Genomic DNA, 21,445 nt, shown 5'->3' on the forward strand with positions numbered 1-21,445 from the left:
AAAGCACCTTTTGAATTTATGACATCATTCAGTCTTTTTGGGTAGGCGTCTATTAGCATGACACATCTAGAATTGTCTGTTTTTGCCCACTCTTCCTTGAAGTACTGCTCCACATCTGTCAGATTGTTAGCACATTTCCTGTGTACAACGCCCTCTTCAGGGGATCCCAAAAGTTTTCAGTTTGATACAGGTCTGGGTTATGGCTGTGCCATACCAAAACTTTGATCTAATAATGAAGACATTATTTTGTTAACTTGGAGGCTTGCTTAGGGTTGCTGTCATTCTGAAAGATGAAATTCCTCTTCATTGTCAGCATATGCAAAATTGACTGATATTTTGAACTGTTGCTAATTTCCTCCACCTTGACCAAAGCCTCAGCTCCAAATAGTCCCAATGCATACTTCTTCCTCCATCACGCTTCACTGTGGATATGGTGTTCTCTTGGTGATGCACAATGTTGGCTATGTGACAAACATACCTTTTGGAATTTTGGACAAAAAGTTGAACCTTAGTCACATCAGACCATAACATATTTTTCCATAATGCTTTTAACAGAATTGATGTAGGTTTTGGCAAAATTTAGCTGGGCTTGGATATTTTTCTTTGTAAGAAAATCCTTCCATCTTGCCTCCCTACCTCACAGGTCAGACATATTAAGAAAATGTGAGTGTCACGGTCCTGTTAGGGTCAGCGTGCAGTCACCGCTGAGCAAGGACTCGCCCACACTGTAGAGAACGAGCAAGAGCTTGCTGCTCCAGAGATAAACCCTGAAACAACTGACTCAGACTTTTCATCTGTTCTGCCAGAGATTGTATGGGATCCATATTTCTCAGCAGAGAAAAAAAAAAACCCAAAAACTTAACGGTCAGTTATAATGTCACGGTCCTGTTAGGGTTAGCGTGCAGTCACCGCTGAGCAAGGACTCACCCACACTGCAGAGGGGCCCGGGGTCAGACACGGCCGGATAGTTCAGGCAAACAGAACCTGGAGAAGCTGAAGTCAGTGAGCAGTGAAGGACCTACGGTCATGGGACTGCAAGGGGGCGGGGCTTAGCGTCCTGCTGCCAGAGATAGGCAAAATACTATACAGGAATACTCAAAGTCAGACAAACCGGGTCCTACACAGAGTTAACAGTAAAGTACCAGGGATGAGACAGAACGGACAGTTGGGGCCAGGCAGTGGTCAAAGCCAAACAGACATAGAAGGTACCAAGCAGAATCCAACAAGCAGTATCCAGAGAACAGGCCGAGTCATACACAAAGTTATCAGGCAAACAAGAACACAGCACAAACACACTCAGGGGTCAACACACTCTGCCAAGGGCAAAAGTATAACTGATGGGGATAGGAGCTTCCTGAGGCCATAAGAAGCCTTCCCAGAACCAGGGAGAGGCCACAATAATGAGCCCCAGGTGTGCAGGTAAGCCTGCACTGGGATCATAACCTTTAACCTCAGAAGTGCCAGCAGTCATCAGCACTGGTTCCAGACATTAACCCCACATGTGCGATTCAAACCCGCACTGAGATCATGACAGTGAGATTGTTGCCACATGCAGTACACAACCAAAACTTTACAGAAATCCCTGCAGCTCCTTTAATGTTGCTGTAGGCTTCTTGGCAGTGTTCTGGACCAATTTTCTTCTTGTCCTATCATCAATTTTTGAGGTATGTCAATTTCTAGGTAATATCACCATGGTGCCAAATTTAATCCACTTTTTGATGACAATCTTCACATTGTTCTACAGTATATCTAGTGCCTTGGGAAAAATTTGGACCACTATCTTTACTGACAACTTTCAACAATGAGATCCCTTTAGTTTTTATAAGCTGTTTACAGACCATGGCTTTTGCTGTAAAAGGCAACAAAGAAAGTTTTGTGAAAATCCTACTAGAGCAGCTAAGTTTTGTTATGTGGTTTATCCCATCAAAACAACTTAGGCCTGTTTCACACATCAGTTTTTGTCCATCAGTCAAGATCCGCTGTTTTTGCAAAAAAAACGGATCCGCCATTTTGCTTGGCGGATCCTTTTTTTCTTCCCATTGAGTTGCATTACCGGCGGATCTTGACGGATGACCATCCGTTGGATCGTTTTTTTTGCGGATCCGCCAAAATTTTGACGTCCGCCGACATGCCCGAACGGACCATGCAACTTTTTTTCGGGCGGCAGGATCCGCACTTCTCACTGCGCATGCCCGAAAGACTTCACTCAGCATGAAATTTAACCCTAAACTCTGTTCTGGCGGCTGGAAAAAAATCTCTCTCTCTCTCTCTTTTCCTTTTAAATTGTTCCTTTCACAGATTCGTTAAAATAACGGTCCGGTGACAAACGTTGTGGTCAGTTCAGAAACGGATCCGCTGTCCTCCATTTTAGCGGATTTTGACTGAACACAAAAACTGATGTGTGAAACAGGCCTTAAGCTTGCATCTCAATAGATTTGTGCAGACTTTGGGCATCATTACAGGTGGAAAAAGTTCTGAAATGCTTCTTCGTGGTATGTGTGTAGACTTTTTATATCCACTGTAAGGCTGTGTGCTCATGGTGAGTTTGTAGTGAGTTTTTGACACTGCATATTTTTGGTGCATCAAAATGTCTTACAGTTCCAGCAAAGTGGATGGGATTCATGGAAATCTCATGCCCTCTCTGCTTTTCTTTTGCTCAGCGACAACTGATCTGTGCTTCGCATTTCAAATCCACACCATGTCAATTTCTCCTGCAGGCATGCTGATTTTATGTGCATATTTTTCTCATAGACTTACAATAAATGCGGAATATGCGCAGGTATAAATCGCACATAGTGTTTAGTCCCCTTCATCTCAGCCCAGGACCCCATGTCGCACCACTCTACCCACTTCATGCAGAGTTGACCCTGCCTCCTGTGACCCCACTCCATTGCCCCCCCCCTCCGCCGTTAAGCTCAATTCGGACTATAAGACAGACCCCCATTTTCACATTCAAAATGATTTTTCTTCCTATTTTCTTCCTCTAAATTTGAGGTGGGTCTTATAGTCTAAAAAAATAGAGTATATTAATAAAGTTTTGTCAAAGCCAAATACCATGAAGTATCAAAAACAAAGCAGCTTTGCTTAAAACATGTCATAACAACAAGAGACAAATAACACCATCTGAAAAACGCAAGTAAAATCCTCAAGTAAACTCATTTTCATAATAGGTGCAGAATTGGTGCAACATTAAAAACTTACCAAAAGCTCATCACGTAGCCTAATACTAGAAGTACTAGTGTCCTTAGTGAATGGATGATGTTGATTAAGACCGCTGATTGCTGTGCATAAGGCTGTGTTCACACACAGCGTTTTTTTAGCGGTTTTTACCGCGGTTTTCACTATAAAACCGCTATAAAACCGCTAAAAATAAGCTGCACAGTCATTTCTATGCATTTTGCACTTTGTGTGCACATTGATGCGTTTTTTACCGCGAAAAAAACCGCATCGCGGTAAAAACCGCAGCATGCACATTAATTTTGCGTTTTTTTCCGCGGTTTAGGCTTCTCCCATGCTTTTAGAAACCGCTGTGGTAAAAAACGCATCAAAAACGCATCTAAACCGCGCAAAAACCGCCGCGGAAAAATAGGTGCGGTTTCTGGGAAGGGATTCAGGTTTTTGTGCAGAAATTTTCTGCAACGTGTGCACATACCCTAATACTAGAAGTGGTAATGTCCTCAGTTATCAGGTGATGATTAGGACAGCTCATTGCTGTGAATGTAGTAAAAGAAAAGACATGTGTTGTTTTATGCACTTATTACCTCAAAAGCTATCATCTAAGAATCCAGACCCTGAATAAATTACATTGTTATTAAAGAGGTTTTCCGGTTTTGGAGTTTTTTATTTGATCAATGCAATGACAGTGCCGGGAAATTAGTGCTGCAGTGCGTGAGTTGTGTATTGCATAGACCACTTTGCTTCTATCTCAGGTATTGTAGTGACTAGTATTGGAGTGAGTAGATCTCGATGTGATAAGTTTAGAAATAACAGTCTCACCAGATCACAGTGAAAAAGGCTAATTTTCTGGTTGGTGCGGCCAGGCTCTGAGTGATGCGGCCAGGCTCTGAGTGGTGCGGCCAGGTTCTGGTTGGCGCAGGCAGGCTCCGGTTGGCGCAGACAGGCTCTGGTTGGTGCGGCAAGGCTTCGGTTGGTGCGGCCAGTCTCCGGTTGGTGCGGCCAGTCTCCGGTTGGTGCGGCCAGTCTCCGATTGGTGCGGCCAGGCTCCAGCTGGTACGGCCAGGCTCCGTTTGGTGCAGCCAGGCTCTGATTAGTGCGGCCAGGCTCCGGTTGGTGTGGCCAGGCATAACTTGCTTAGGGTTTATTCTGGTGCCGACCATTGTAGATACTTGATAGGTTGTGTGCACAATCATATTCACTAGATTGAATCATGCACATGTCATTGGTGCCACTCGCCTACCAATGTGGCAGTATGCTCCACTGGAATAACCCTTTAATTTTTGGAATAAAACGGTCCAATGGGGGCATTCTATTCAATTTATGGTGGAAGACCCAGTGTTTTAGCCGTAGAACTTAACTTTGCTTTTAGACTTTTTTTATGTTTTTTTGTTTTTAATAATCTAAAGTTAAATATTTTTATATATTTACAGGCTGTGTTTACTGACTTGGAAATCATGGCTGCCATCTTCGCTAGTGCTATTCATGACGTTGATCATCCAGGCGTATCAAATCAATTTCTAATAAATACCAGTAAGTGGTAGAACCTCCACCTTTATAATAAACTTCCAAAGCACAGACTGGAAAGTAAAAGCGCAGACATATATTGTGCTGGACACTGGGAGAATGCAGCTCAGGTTAGAGATGTTTAGATCTGGTGTTAAAAGCGGACTACAGGCAGGGAAATGTCACTTATTAAACATGACTTCCATCTGTTCTCACTAAGGACTCACACAGTTCTCATTTTCTAGAAGTGAAATTACAGACAGATGAAAGATTAACGTTCATCTTACTAAGATGGACATCCGCTTTAATCTGGAACAGGCTGTATTGAGTATGTCAGGTAGTGACTAGGAATTGTCACACATGAGCTCTGATCTTGCCTCTCATAAGCTACAAATAGACGCTAATATCTACAGTGGGGAAAAAAAGTATTTAGTCAGTCAGCAATAGTGCAAGTTCCACCACTTAAAAAGATGAGAGGCGTCTGTAATTTACATCATAGGTAGACCTCAACTATGGGAGACAAACTGAGAAAAAAAAATCCAGAAAATCACATTGTCTGTTTTTTTTTTCATTTTATTTGCATATTATGGTGGAAAATAAGTATTTGGTCAGAAACAAGCAATCAAGATTTCTGGCTCTCACAGACCTGTAACTTCTTCTTTAAGAGTCTCCTCTTTCCTCCACTCATTACCTGTAGTAATGGCACCTGTTTAAACTTATCAGTATAAAAAGACACCTGTGCACACCCTCAAATAGTCTGACTCCAAACTCCACTATGGTGAAGACCAAAGAGCTGTCAAAGGACACCAGAAACAAAATTGTAGCCCTGCACCAGGCTGGGAAGACTGAATCTGCAATAGCCAACCAGCTTGGAGTGAAGAAATCAACTGTGGGAGCAATAATTAGAAAATGGAAGACATACAAGACCACTGATAATCTCCCTCGATCTGGTGCTCCACGCAAAATCCCACCCCGTGGGGTCAGAATGATCACAAGAACGGTGAGCAAAAATCCCAGAACCACGCGGGGGGACCTAGTGAATGAACTGCAGAGAGCTGGGACCAATGTAACAAGGCCTACCATAAGTAACACACTACGCCACCATGGACTCAGATCCTGCAGTGCCAGACATGTCCCACTGCTTAAGCCTGTACATGTCCGGGCCCGTCTGAAGTTTGCTAGAGAGGATTTGGATGATCCAGAGGAGTTTTGGGAGAATGTCCTATGGTCTGATGAAACCAAACTGGAACTGTTTGGTAGAAACACAACTTGTCGTGTTTGGAGGAAAAAGAATACTGAGTTGCATCCATCAAACACCATACCTACTGTAAAGCATGGTGGTGGAAACATCATGCTTTGGGGCTGTTTCTCTGCAAAGGGGCCAGGACGACTGATCCGGGTACATGAAAGAATGAATGGGGCCATGTATCGTGAGATTTTGAGTGCAAACCTCCTTCCATCAGCAAGGGCATTGAAGATGAAACGTGGCTGGGTCTTTCAACATGACAATGATCCAAAGCACACCGCCAGGGCAACGAAGTAGTGGCTTCGTAAGAAGCATTTCAAGGTCCTGGAGTGGCCTAGCCAGTCTCCAGATCTCAACCCTATAGAAAACCTTTGGAGGGAGTTGAAAGTCCGTGTTGCCAAGCGAAAAGCCAAAAACATCACTGTTCTAGAGGAGATCTGCATGGAGGAATGGGCCAACATACCAACAACAGTGTGTGGCAACCTTGTGAAGACTTACAGAAAACGTTTGACCTCTGTCATTGCCAACAAAGGATATATCACAAAGTATTGAGATGAAATTTTGTTTCTGACCAAATAATTATTTTCCACCATAATATGCAAATAAAATGAAAAAAAAAACCAGACAATGTGATTTTCTGGATTTTTTTTTCTCAGTTTGTCTCCCATAGTTGAGGTCTACCTATGATGTAAATTACAGACGCCTCTCATGTTTTTAAGTGGTGGAACTTGCACTATTGCTGACTGACTAAATACTTTTTTTCCCCACTGTATATTCCATATTTTCTACACCTGATTATGTATCATTTTTTTTTCTTGCCTTTTTAGACTCTGAGCTGGCGCTGATGTATAATGATGCTTCTGTCTTAGAAAACCATCACCTTGCAGTTGGATTTAAGCTCCTTCAAGAAGAGAACTGCGACATTTTTCAGAATTTGACCAAAAAACAGCGCCAGACTTTACGAAAAATGGTCATTGATATGGTAAGTGGGTGACCAGAGAGCTGGCAATGATTCACGTCTGCAGAGTTATGGAGAGGATGGTTTGATTTATTTTTTAGTAAGGGACTGCTTGGTGTCAGCTACTGTTCTGCATTCAGGAACAAATCAATGTAATTAGATGTTGGAATGATCAGGTGGCCGCTGGTCGGCCCTTGGAGAGGCCTTACTCTGGTTGGTTTTATGCTGTTTTGTGGCTATAAGGTGCTATGAACTCCCCTCCCTAGAGGAACCGCATTGACCCATTGTTCATTAAAAGGGCTTGCAGGGAGAAAACAATATGTAGCCTTTCTGGCCTGGATGGCAAACTTGCCAATATAATGGGGAATTCATTTTAATCTTTGCTATGGGTGATCATTCTTGTATGTATTCTATTGTGGATGCTGTATTGAGTTATATTTTACCTCTTTCCTGTATGTCATGATGGGAGAGGGGTTCTTAACATATCATATACAGGCACTTTATGGTGATCAAGCAGGCACGGGAGCCCAAAGTCCATTTTATTGACAGCCAGGCTGGTGCCTACAAACTTTACATGTAGCATTCAGTAGCAAACGTGGCATTTAGAATGTTGTCATAAGGTGAGGACTCATTGCCCCACACCATCCCTGCCACAATGCAGTCATAGGGTGCCGATGGTTGTCATCCTTTAGGTCTGCCCTGTATAAGTAGAGTGTATCATGCCTCCTGTCAGTATTAAACTTTCCAGGTCTAATACCCTGCAATACATTACTATTGCAGGGTGTTAGATCAGTGAATAAACAATTGAAATTTGAAATCTCATAGAAGGACTAAGTAAAAAATTGTCATAAAAGATAAATACCGTATATATTTGAGTATAAGCCCACCTGAGCATAAGCCGAGGCACCTAATTATGCCATGAAAAACTGGGTAAGCTTATTGACTCGAGTATAAGCCGGGTATATATTGTCCCCCCATCCCTGTCCTGGTATGCGTGGCTCCCCCATCCCTGTCCTGGTATGCATGGCTCCCCCCATTGCTGTCCTAGTATGCATGGCTCCCGGTTCCTGTCCTTGTATGCATGGCTCCCCCATCGCTGTCCTTGTATGCATGGATCCTTATCCCCTATCCTGTTATGCATGTTTCCTATTAAAAAAAAAACAAGTATCCTACTCACCTTCCTGCGTGTCCTTGATGCATCTCGTTACGGTGCCAGCAGTTCTTCCGGCCAAGCGGTCACATGGCCCCGCCCCGCTCATTAAGGTAATGAATATTCACTCCACACCTATGTGAGTGGAGAGGCGTGCATATTCATTACATTAATAAGTGGGGCCACGTGATCACTCGGCCGGAAATGCTGCTGGCGCCGGAACCAATGAGATGCAGCGAGGGCACGCAGGAAGGTGAGTTGGATGTCTTCTGGAAGCCGGCAGCTGCGGGTGTCACTGTGCGCTCTATAAGAGAAATGAATATTAATTTCTCTTTAGCAGCGGGCACAGTTACAGGCACTGTCTCCTGTGACCCGCTGCTCTGCCGCTCTCCCTCCTCCGCCGGCCCTCTGAGACAATTGACTTGTGTATAAGCCAAGGAGGAGCATTTTCAGCACAAAAAAGTGCTTAAAAACTCTGCTTATACACGAGTATATACGGTAAATGTAAATCATATTGACCTAAAATTACCACGAACATGAAGTAGTACACTGTGTCATTAAAAACAGTCTCAGAATCAGTGAGAGAACCATTTTAGAGTTATTAATCAATAAAGTGATTCAGGTCAGATTTAAAGAATTTGCAAAAATTGAAATGGGTTGATGAATATTCCCAAATAAATACAAATACTGGTACTGAACAGTTAAATTCCTATAAATTTCTCCTCCCACAATTTGGTCCAAATTTGCTTTATCAATTGAACAGGTCACAATGGTGTCATCGCTGTACCAGCCATTAAACATAACATTTCTGTCCTTGTCGAGCTATTCCAATAAGCTATACTTAAAGGGGTTGTCCACTATCCGGATACTCACATTCTGCATCAGCAGCTGGCACTGGGGTTCATGTGGCCTTGTTGCCCATCGGTGATCAATAATGGGCTACAGGACTCACACAAACTCCGGCAGACCTGGTACCGACATTGCTAGAACGGCACTGGTGCAAGAGGTGAATATATGCTACTTTATTTCACAATGGGGACCACTTCATTTAACCCCTTAACGACCGCTGATATGCCTTTTAGTGGCGGCATTTAAGGGTACTTATGCCTCAGCGCCGCTGTTAAACGGTGCTGAGAAATAAGTGTATGCTGCCCCCCAGAGTCGGAATTTCTCCGGGATCTCGGCTACCGGGGGTAGCTGAGACCCCAGAGAACATGATTCGGTTCGGTTTTTACCGACCCCAGTGTTGCAATCGCCGTTATAATGGAATAACGGCGACCACAATAAAAAAGGCAGATTTTCTATTTAATTTCTCTCTCCTCTGATGTGATCACACATCAGAGGAGAAAGAAGTGGGACCTTCTCAGGTGTCCCTGCATTCCCCCCTGTGAAGTCCCCCTGCCCACGTGTCTTCCAGGAAGAAAATGTCAGGTGCCCATGCGCCCGCTGAGATTTGCCAGGCGGCACCCAGCAACAATAGGAAGTTTTTCCTATTGGATCATTTTGATCACTGTGATAAAAGATAAGTAAAAAGTAAATCAACCCCCCCCCCCCCTTATCACCCCCTTAGTTAGGGAAAAATAATAAAATAAAAAAATGTATTTCCATTTTTCCGTTATGTTGGTCTAAAGTTGGGGTAGGGTTAGGGTTGGGGCTAGGGTTGGGATTAGGGTTGGGATTAGGGTTAGTGGTGTGTTAGAGTTAGGGGTGTGTTGGGGTTAGGGTTGTGGTTAGGGGTGTGTTGGGGTTAGGGTTGGAGTTACAATTGGGGAGTTCCACTGTTTAGTTATATCAGGGGGTCTCCAAACGCGACATGTCACCACCATTGAATCCATGCAAATTTTGCGTTCAAAAAGTCAAATGGTGCTCCCTCCCTTCTGAGCCCTGCCATGCAGCCAAACAGTGGCTTTCCCCCAAATACGGGGTATCGGCATACTCAGGAGAAATTGCACAACAAATTTTGTGGTCCATTTTCTCCAGATACCCTTGTGAAAATAAAAAAATTGGTTCTAAAGTCAAAAAGTAAAATGTTTATTTTTTCCTTCCACGTTGCTTTAGTTCTCGTGAAGCACCTGAAGGGTTAATAAACTTCTTGAATGTGGTTTTGAGCACTTTGAGGGGTACAGTTTCTAGAATGGTGTCACTTTTGGGTATTTTCTGTTATATTGACCCTCCAAATTCACTTCAAATGTTAGGTGGTCCCTAACAGAAAAAATGGTTTTGCAAATTTTGTTGGAAAAATGAGAAATCGCTGGTCAAAAAAAATATGTTTCCAAAATTGTGCTGGTGTAAAGTAGACATGTGGGAAATGTTATTTATTAAGCATTTTGTGTGACAATATGTCTCTTATTGTCTCTTATTAAAAGTTTGAAAATTGCTAAATTTTAAAAAATTTTGCCAAATTTTCATTTTTTTCATAAATAAACGCAAGTTATATCGAAGAAATTTTACCACTAACATGAAGTACAATATGTCTCAAAAAATAATCTCGGAACCAGTGGGATCTGTTGAAGCGTTCTAGAGCTATAACCTCATAAAGTGACAGTGGTCAGAATTGTAAAAATTGGCTTGGTCATTAAGTACCAAATTGGCTCTGTCGCTAAGGGGTTAAAATAGGATTGCCCAGAGGTAGTGGACATCCACTTTAAAGGGATATTCCTATCTCCAAGATCCTATCCCAATATGTAGGGGGTGTAATAATAATAATATTCACACATACCTCCAATTAGAAATGTAGTATAGTTCTTCTGATTCTCTGTGTTGCTTACCCCATGTGCAGGGCATTACAGTAGCTTAGGTATCCATGGTTACAACTACTAGCAGCTAACTAACTGTCACTGTATGAGTGGTCATAACCATGGATACCTAAGCTACTGCAATGCCCTGCACATGGGGTAAGTGGCACAACGAATCAGAAGAATTATACTGCATTTCTAATTGGAGGTATTTGCTAATATTCTTATTATTACACCTACTACATATTGGGATAGGATCTTAGCGATGGGAATTTCCCTTTAATATTTTGAGAATTGGAAATTTCTAGAACTAACAGTAGCTAGACATGAATGAGTCCCTTTTAGTTCTTTGGGAACTCCATGGTCTGGAATCCCACGGAACATCACTCTTTTACATGCCAGGAAGAGAATTGATCATTTAGACCACAGTGTCCAGGGCCAATTACAGCTCCGAATAGTCTGTGGTATTCTAGGGGAGGGAATGTAAGACATATTCTGTACTAATCCTTTTCAATTTTCTTCCTAAGGTACTGGCTACTGATATGTCCAAACATATGAATCTTCTGGCTGACCTGAAGACAATGGTAGAAACAAAAAAAGTGACCAGTTTGGGCGTTTTGCTGCTTGATAATTATTCGGATCGGATACAGGTATTAAAAAAAATGATGTCTGTTTATGTATGAACATGGCCTTAGATCAGCAATATACAGCAAACCTCATGTTTTGAGCCTCATGCAAGTATGCAGCAAGTCTTGGCTCCCTTTCTCCATGTAAATACCAGAAACAGTGGCAATCGTTAGTGATTTATATAGTGTTTTCATCTTCTCTGTTGCTCTCTTCTTAGGTCCTTCAAAACATGGTTCATTGTGCAGACCTCAGCAATCCCACCAAACCATTGGAGTTGTATCGCCAATGGACGGATCGGATTATTGTGGAATTCTTCCATCAAGGAGATAGGGAGCGGGAAAAGGGAATGGAGATCAGTCCGATGTGTGATAAGCACAATGCATCTGTTGAAAAATCACAGGTACTCCTCAGCTTTCTTATATTATCTGCTTTGAGGTAGGACAGTAGGTGTTCAAATATGGTGACTAACTTAAAGGATTTGTCCTGTTCCAGCTAACTGTATTTTTAGCTAACCGTCATTTTTGTAATTACGTTTCAATAAAATGAACGCGGGTCCAATGCAGACCATGCTAGAGGGCGGTGCTGGCTATAGAAGCTATGCCTGCTCCATTCAGAAGTCACCGATGACTAGAAGAGCACGCCATCCGATGTTTCTCTGCAGCTGAGCCTGCTTCATATGCTGCTGTTAACCATTTACATACTCCTGTCAATCACTGACAGCAATTTTAATAATCCCATTCGAAATTAAATTTTCAACAGTGCAAAAAAAATAAACGTTTGTATAGCGACATTTCTAAAAGTCCAATCTTTGAAAGTATAAAATTAACCTTTAATGTAAACAACCTAAAATCAAAAAAAAATCAAAAAGGCAGAATTGCTGTTTTTCAGCCATCTCGCTTACTCCAAAAAATTGCAACTGAAAAACTATCAAAGCGACTTAACAATAAAAAGTACACCTTGTAATGCAAAAAAAAAAAAGCAAACCCTCAAACAGCTTCATTGATGGAAAAATAAAAAAGGTTCTAGTTCTGGGAAAATGATGACGTAAACTAATGTCAGGTCATGTTGTACTGCACAATGCAAGCTGTGAATGCGAACCCCAAAAGAACAATGTCATGGAGCCTCCCCCATTGCAGTAGGATCCAAAGATTGTTCACCCCTGCCCCCTTTTCAAAGCTTTTTCCCCTGAGCCAAAAGTGAATGAAATCAGCAGGAGGTTAGGTGTTCTCAATGTGATTTCTGCAAAAATTTTTTTTTTTTTTTAGCAGGCACAGTGTTATCACTTGGGGTTATCATTTCTTTTTACTAAAGGAACATAGAAAATCGGAAAAACTTCCAGATATTACTAATGTCTGGTCCCATTACTAATGCAGCAGACCGCCATGTAAGGTACACGCCCGCCCTGGACTAATAGTATGAGCGTGCCCAATGGGCTGTAAGCTGGCATGGTGTGCTACATGTGTCTGTGTTACTGGTAGCCTACACCAGCCTCATCCATGTGCAGTTGTAGAACTAAGCAACCACCACTCCGTGGATGATCGGTGTGTAAGTGGTTGTTCGTCAGCACCTGTGCTGCCTCTGCCTTTTCATGGGGTCTTACTGCAGCAGTGCATTAGTACCGTGGCCAGGTATTGGTAGACATGGCCGCCTTTTTTCTGTGATGTTGCTAGCAAACGATCACTGTTAACAGACCCTTACACTTGAAAAGCAATGCGATCTTGAAATATTTTTCATGTCTTAATTCTCAGGGTTTTCAATGTCTTATTATCTCTTAGCGATCATTAATGGGGTTTGCCATGCTAAGAGATATGTATGCACGTTAGTTCCAGCATGAGACTAGCTTCTCTCAGTAGGACATTGACGCACACGACTAGAAGTATGCAAAATGGATACTTGCAGTCACTTGACTACAAAAAGCTGATTCGGCGACTGAGTACTGATTTATTACCTCCTATTTACCAGGAGTTTAAATGTGATTGGCTAATTCTGACACATCCCCAATTTTCGGAGGGTGTTCATACTTATAAAATCACATTATTTTAGTTTTGAGAGACTAGAAGGAGACAAAGCACAACTAGGGTCCTATCTGGGAAAACAGATCTGTAGGGAAATAGCACAATTGCGCTCACCTGGTTTGGGCTGTGTACACACAACCACTAAAAAAGCTTGAGGCTGCTCCAGATCCACAAGGAGATGAAGCGTGGTTGTCCTGGTGAAGAAGCCATATGCTTTGAAATGCGTTGACGAATAAACCACTTACTATATAGATTGGCATTCATCATTCTTCTTCCTATGGCAGCGCAGAATCAACCCATCTGTTTTCCATTATTTTAATTTTGTTATTATTTCCCCCTTTTAAATTGCTTCAGTTTCTCAATGGATTTATGCACATGATGGGTGACAATACAGGGAATCTGTCACCAGATTTTTTCTACATAATCTGAGAGCACCATATTCTAGGGGAAGAGACTATGATTACAGTGATGTGTCACTTACTGGACTGTGTTTTGCTTTTTCAATACATTCAGTGTTTTATCAGCAGGAGATTATCACTTCAGGACCACTGTCCTTGTGCCTCCTAGTCTTACCACGCCCCCAGCACTGATTAGCAGCGCTCTATAACTATACCTTGTACACAGAAAGCTGTGGTGTAGGCAGGTTATGTAAACTCTGGTAGATGTGCAGGAGAGAAAACTGTGGCTCTATCATAACTGCTGCACCCAGGAAACTAAGTGATGCATCAGAAGTAGGGAACCATAGCACCTATATATTCCTCTACACCAAGTCTCTTCTGTTGTTTGGGGTCTCAATCCTAAACACAGTGATCACAATGCTTTTAGCAATATAAGACCGGAAGCTCGTAATTTTTAGGTCAATCTGATCTCTCTATACAGTGTGCTTCATGTCTGTTCCAGTCCTTATGTCCCTTGAGACTGTACATGTCTGAGCATAGCTAGCCCTCACTTCTGTATTGTTCTGTCATTGCAGGTTGGTTTTATTGACTACATTGTGCATCCTCTGTGGGAAACTTGGGCTGACTTGGTACACCCAGATGCCCAAGAAATATTGGACACTTTAGAGGACAATAGAGAGTGGTATCAAAGCATGATCCCCCAGAGTCCATCCCCTCCACCAGAAGAACAAGACCCCGACAGGGGAAGCACCACAGGAGACAAGTTTCAGTTTGAACTGACACTGGAGGAAGAAGGAGAGTCTGACACCGAACAGGAAGAGAGTCCTGTGGACGAGGAAAACAGTGACTCAAAAATCCAGGTCACCGACGATTCAGCCCAAGTCAGTGATGAAACTGATCAGCCCTCGCCGGTAGACACCTGCAGAAGTGTGGCCAACCAGCTGGATCGCTTAGAACTCCCATCAAAGAACGCTCTGACCAAGCAGAAAAAAGTACTGAACTTTGATAACCTGAAATTATCAGCTGAAAGGACGCAGACACAAAAGGACACTAGGAGGGCGGCATCTGCTAACACTGCAAAGCAGGAGACTGCAGGCCAGGGGGAGGTCTGTTTGGACCAAGAGGGAAACATCACATATCTTCCATTAGGAACGTAACGCCAAATTGTCACATCATTATTATTTTATTTTTATTCACACACACTTTACATTTTATTTTTCTGGAGGAGGGATGGATTTTTATGGAAAAAAAAATAAGTATTTAAAAGGAAAACTGATATCAGAAGAAACAAATTGTCCCCAACGTCGGAGAAACTGCATGGGAGAGCATGGTGGAATGTCATGGTTCTATTTCTTTTCTAATTTTGGAGGCAAAGATCTGTAAGCTGCCAGTGGGTTGCTGTTCTTTCTGGTAGAAAGGGAAACTATAGCTAAAATATTTGCAGTATTAAAACACGTGCTAAATTTTACATACCCTAAACTGGGCGCCATCTGCCTGAGCCTCTCCAGATGCTGGTGAAGTACATGTTCCAGGATGCTGTTCTTCACCATGGTCGGTCATGATGTGACCTTTTTCTTCATGAATGGAGAGACAGGTGGCAATGTAAGTGGGCATAGCTATAATTTATGATGTTACGAGCAGCTTATATTTAAGTTATAGTTTTGACTTTAGATTCCGAAACTTATTTATGAAGCTGCTTGGAACAATGGAGTAAGTAATGGGTATAGGTAATCAAATGTTTTCTGTTTTTTTGAAGACTTTATCGTCTACCACCCCATTTTATGTGGCTGTCAATACAGATGGACACATATCGGTGTCGTCCCCTAAACACCACATTAACAGCCATCGATAGAATGCTATTGAAAGTAGCCCCAGCCTAAATTTACCAGCAGTGGATAGTAGCTAGACAATTTGTGAAAAGAAACAATGGACCAGCAGTAAATCCTTACATATTAGGATCCCCACTGGACCTCTGGTTATTCCATCGCTACAAAACTTAGAACATGGCTGAATATGCTGGCTGGGATCCATGCGTGAAGATATATGATCCTTACATTGCCTATAAGGATTATGCATAACACGGGTCTTTTTGGTTTTACTCCTGATGTTGCAAACCTTCCTGATTTCGGAATGTTGGGGGAACAGGCGTAGTCTATGTGTGCATAGGAACGCCAGATATTCTAAACCTCAGGGTATGGTAGAAATGCTGTATGTGTGTTCTGATTCATGTGTAGCAGTTAGCTGACCGGTGTTCATACTTTCTTAACCCAAATGTCGCACAAATTTATGGTGGAGAGATTGTTGGATTTACTAGAAAAGGCAGATCAGCTGCTCATGTGTCCTTTGGCTTTTAAAGTAACGCAATATCTGGCCATACGCTTTACAGAGTGAGGCTGCCTGTTTGTTCATGTGACAGCTATTCTTCTCGATCTCCTCACCACACGTATTGTACATGCTTGGCCATGATTGTCTTCTTCATAGTGAGAAAGAAAGAAAAAAAAAAAACGCTGCCAGACAGTTCTGGCGGTGGCCTATCATCCTTGAAATTAAACATACCCAATCCTTCTTTCCCTTGATATCTGCTGTCAGAGAAGAGTCATAATGCCTCCATGCATGTTTGATGGCTGGCCATCCTGTTGAAATCCGCACCTTTTGTGTTACCGGGAGGGTCTTATTGTACACGGTATAGCCATACTTCACAGATGTATGTAGTTCCTAGTTGTTTGCTGTAATGTAACAGCTTTCACTATTTTCAATATTATTTATACCCTTGGGTTTGTGTACAGCCGTACTTTGAGAAAAGATAAATTAGGAGGGAGAGAGGGGCACTGGACATCACCACTCATATCAGCTAGAACAAATAGTTGACATCTTGATGGCTTTTACTGACATACTGTCAAGGTTATTGGTTCTGCCCTCTCATCTGTCTGTGATTTTCTGTGTTACAGTATGTCCGGCGTCTTGTCGTGCATAATGTTGATGTTACCGTTGAGTGTACCTATCCCTCATATTTGGCTGATCTGCCCGGTCACACGCGTGTCAGTGTGCATTCTTCCAATGCTTTCCATTTGGGTTGAGAAATGGGAATGCCCTCAGAAGGGATATGGACTCCATTTAATTTATTGTTCTAACGTTTCACTATATTTTAATGTATTTGTAGTTCACTTTTGAACAAAGCCACAATTCTGTGCACACTTTCTCTCGTCTCTGATCTAACTTTACTGTGATTTGCACTCAAAATGCTGCATTGCTATAATCTTGCACTTCTCAGCAACATCGGTGACATGGTGCCCAAGAGGCAGACAACAGATGCCTGCTGGTTGGAAGGCTGTAGTGGGTGTTACGGGCATCTTTTGTAGAGAAACCACACTAGCTGCTGTGCTATAAAACACTACTAGAAAGTGATAAGGAGGACAACTGTTGTGTCGTTTCCTTCCCCAATTTACTTATACGACATCCCCCCAAAAAAACATTAGCTGCCCTAGAAAAAAAAAATCATTCTGTGACAAGCTTTACATGTAGCTATCTGCTGTGTAAATGTATGTCATGACTTAGGGCTTGTGTTCACATGCTATATTTTTGAAGTGTAAAAAAAACGGTGTGTTACAGTAGCAACACAATGAATGAGTTTTCTGAAATCTCATGCACGTGCTGCTTATTTTTTACTCGCAGGCCCTGCCTCTCAATTCAAAGCCTATAACATTGACTGAAACAGCTGAGTGCTGTTCTAGAATTGGTCGGAATCCCCCACCAACGTAACTTGTATCACCTGTCAATTGAAAAGGTGGAAATGCTTTTGGCCAGTGTACCCCTTTAAACAGTAAAATCTTTACAAACAATAGAGTGCAAGTACAGTTTAATCAGTAGATTTGGAAAAACAATAAGTTCCACCATTAAATATGTTTAAAAAAGTTCCTGTGCTGAGATAATCTTATAAATGTGTCCGTGCTGTGTCTGACCATACAGAAACATGGTCTGATCATACCACAGCTCCTGGGCAGGGGAGGAAGCAAAAGAGTATACAGACAGGACAGCATGGGATCACAGATTATTCTGTGATGTAAAACATTGTTTAAAACCAGGCAGAGAAACATTTCACCTCACAGAAAGAATCAGCTGTGATTCAATGCTGTCCTGTCTGTATACTCTCTTTTGCTTCCTCCCCTGCCCAGGAGCTGTGGTATGATCAGACCATGTTCCTGCACCGTCAGACACATTACACAGTACACAGCAGGGGCATATTTATAAGATTATCCCAGCACAAGGAACATTTTTTTAAACATATTCAATGGTGGAACTTATTGATATTCCAAATCTATTGATTAAAATGTATTTTGTTCATGGGAAAACCCTAATAAGATCAGCATCAGACATTGTCACGTATAACCAGCTTTAATTCCCACTAAGGCATGGATTGTGTAATCTGTTGTTTGTATAGATTTTACTGTTTAAAGGGGTATACTTTTCAATTGACAGGTGATACAAGTTACGTTGGTGGGGGATTCCGACCAATTCTAGAACAGCACTCAGCTGTTTCAGTCAATGTTATAGGCTTTGAATTGAGAGGTAGGGCTTGTGCTCAACTGATCTACCATTAAAACTCATCCTACCCTTGATATATGCTTCTGTCTGGAATACTTGTTTAAAGAGGTTGTCCACTACTTTTTCATTGATGATCTATCCTTTGGTTAGATCATTAATGTCTGATTGGCCAGGGTCCGACGCCTTGCACCCCAGCCAATCAGCTGTTATCGACTTCCGCCGGCCAGAAGTGCTCACTTGTGGAGCTGGCTGTCTTTTGGTAGTGGCCACTGCAGGGTACTACACATCCGCCTCTTATTGATTTTGAATAGGAAGCGGACGTGCAGTGCCCTGCCTCTGTCACTACCAGAAGACTGCCAGCTCCACAAGTGTGTACTTCCGGAGGGCGGCCACCTACATGATAACAGCTGATTGGCGGGGGTGCTGGGTGTCGGACTCTGGACTATCAGACATTGATGACCCCAACCTAAGGAAAGGCCATCAATGAAAAGTAGTGGCCACCGTCTTTAAATTAAACTGCCTGGGTAATTTTTGATTTCCATAGATCTGTGTTCGGGGATCCATAGAGAACTGCTGATGTTCATGTGAAGCTGGCTATACATTTAGTATTAAGTGGTCAGCTATGTGGACAGGCTAATTTCATCAGTGCAAAAGCTGATGTTAGCAGTTTCACTAATACAAATGAATTGGGGAGGAGGGGTGTGTGGAAAGAGTTGCAAAGGGTTTTTGATAGTCCTAAATGACCTTATCCGTTTCATTCTTCTATGTAAATATAAATTATGCTCCAAAAGATGCCTATAACACCCCCCAAAAAGCGGTTCTTCGCAGCAGAATTTCAGCTAGGAGCTCATGAAGATCCTTTTAACGGTGGATCATATAGGGAAGCCATAGTGCACCTTGGTGGAGAAGGTGAAAATGTGCCATTCATTACTGCTGCAATAGTGAACCGTTGTTAGTCATTAGTGTGTCAGGCCTGGATTCATGGAAGGACACCAATATGCTGAACTTCACGCTCTTTTGAGGTTTCTCACATAGGGTGTCCTTTTCTAATTCCAGGCCTAAATCTCTTTTAGAGTTGTCACAAACCATATTTGTTTTATTATTTTTATTAATAAAAAATTTTATCTTTTTGCTTCTTGTCAGTGAATTATTATTTCAAGAATAAATGCAGTACATAATTTCCTTTCTTTTTCCTGGTTTTCACAGTTTCATTAGCTAGACAACAAGTGTTCAAAGAGTGGTATATGGGGTTTATTAGATATTGGCCATGTTACCATGTATGTGCCGAAAATCTACTGCATTTAACAGTTCAAGTAAAGTGAATGTGATTCCATGAAAATTCATGCCGACCGAGCATTTAAAAACACTTGAACTCAAATGCTTAGGTGTGTTTTATCCCAATGTGGAGCCTGAAAAACATAAGTAACAAAAAAAAAATCTGCAATTTTAGGTACAGAACTCCAGAGCTTATGCACTAAAAATTCTGCTTCAAAGACTGGCATGAATAATGCCAGTCTTGATGAACTAGTTATAGAAGGATAGGGAAAATAAGGGGAGGTCAGCTCACCAGTCTCAGTTGCGATCCATAATCCTCCTGCGCACGGAGTCACATTGATCAGGGGCGTTGACTGAAGCAAAATAAAGGATGGAATCTCCAGCGCTGGACTTCAGTTAAAAATTCATCATTTATTATAAATTCTTAAAATCGGACAGAAAAAAGTATGAATAAGGACATTATTCATACTTTTTTCTGTCCGATTTTAAGAATTTATAATAAATGATGAATTTTTAACTGAAGTCCAGCGCTGGAGATTCCATCCTTTATTTTGCTTCAGTCTTGATGAACTGGGGCCTTGACGTTGAAAATCTCCTACAGAGTGGTCATATTTAAATAAGACATGTCACTTGCTCAGAAAAAATTGAGTTAAATATGTATAATATATACTGTATATATAATGTAAATATCTCTGATCTCCCCTGCCTTTTTTGTTTTTGCACTGCATAGATTCATTGCCGAGATATTCACTGTTGTTTATTCTGGGACGGCACTTTGTGAAATCTCTGCTTTGCAGCCCAACTGGGTGTTTCTTCACAGTCTTCTCTGAGGGTGTGCACTTTCACCCCTCCGTACAATACATGGCCAATCACACATCAACAGTGTCTGAAACTGCTACATCAGCTGCTGAGTTATGATTGACAGCATCTGGGAGAGAGGGATAAAAGCACACCCCCCCAGTTCAAGACTGAAAAAAATGTGCAATTGGACTGCAAAGCAGGGATTTCTCATACTGCACTTGGGAAGGAACAAATGTATATTTCTGTGGAAAAGAAGTGACGCAGCGCAAAACAATAAAAAAAAAAGCTGAAGCAGGGTTTTACAAGGTATTTAAAAAGAAATGTGAGCAAGTTACAGTTCTTTCATTTGGAATATGTTCACCCATGTGGAGACAGTCCTGTCTCAGTTTGAGACTTATTTCCAGGCTGTATGGAGTAGCAGAGGCATTGTACAGCTTGAACTAGCATCTCCTATGTTATTACTATTTAGCCAATTTTATTGAGTGTAACCAGATGCAATAATGCTTATAATTGAGATGGTAAAATTCTGCTCTTTACACTCCCCAGTGATACTCCTATAAAATGTTTCAAACATTACTTACAGTGGTCAGCAGAACGAGTACACCCCAGCAGATGTCAGAAAACCGTTAGTTTCCCTTTAGACTCGACATATTATATTACAAAATACTCCCATAACTGTGGGTCATAGATTACAAACCCCAAAAAACAACAAATTCAATCTAGACCATGTTGCAAAAATGAGTACACCCCAATGAAAGTCTTAGGAGCGAAGCTGAAGTTAAGACTACAAAATTCTAATTAACAAGAATTCAACCACAGTAAGTGATTATTCATAAAACAGGTATACAGCAGACAGTTGACTATAAAAGGGCATTACTTAATAATAAATCCCCTTTCCATTTCATGCTGTCAGCAATGGCACCACGTGGAAGAGAAATGTCACAAGACCTAAGTAAGATAATAATTTCTTGATACAATCCAGGTGAAGGTTACAAGATCAGCAAAGCTTTACTTATCA

The 21,445-nt window shown here is 41.8% G+C and overlaps 1 protein-coding gene across 5 annotated transcripts in view; it reads left to right on the top strand.

Moving 5' to 3' along the window:
- Positions 1 to 16,249, top strand: part of PDE4C (phosphodiesterase 4C) — a 381,540-nt gene extending 365,291 nt beyond the window's left edge. For all 5 annotated transcript variants that reach the window (XM_073544880.1, XM_073544891.1, XM_073544914.1 and 2 more), the window contains 5 exons: positions 4,608 to 4,707; positions 6,754 to 6,908; positions 11,297 to 11,419; positions 11,614 to 11,796; positions 14,385 to 16,249. In XM_073544880.1, coding sequence (XP_073400981.1) covers positions 4,608 to 4,707; positions 6,754 to 6,908; positions 11,297 to 11,419; positions 11,614 to 11,796; positions 14,385 to 14,966 — 1,143 coding nt within the window. In that variant the 3' untranslated portion in view covers positions 14,967 to 16,249. The remainder of the gene's footprint in view (positions 1 to 4,607; positions 4,708 to 6,753; positions 6,909 to 11,296; positions 11,420 to 11,613; positions 11,797 to 14,384) is intronic.
- Positions 16,250 to 21,445: the final 5,196 nt, after the last annotated feature.

Source organism: Dendrobates tinctorius, unplaced genomic scaffold (assembly GCF_039654945.1).
Source record: "Dendrobates tinctorius isolate UK_male_01 unplaced genomic scaffold, ASM3965494v1 ptg000011l, whole genome shotgun sequence".
NCBI classification, from domain to species: domain Eukaryota; kingdom Metazoa; phylum Chordata; class Amphibia; order Anura; family Dendrobatidae; genus Dendrobates; species Dendrobates tinctorius.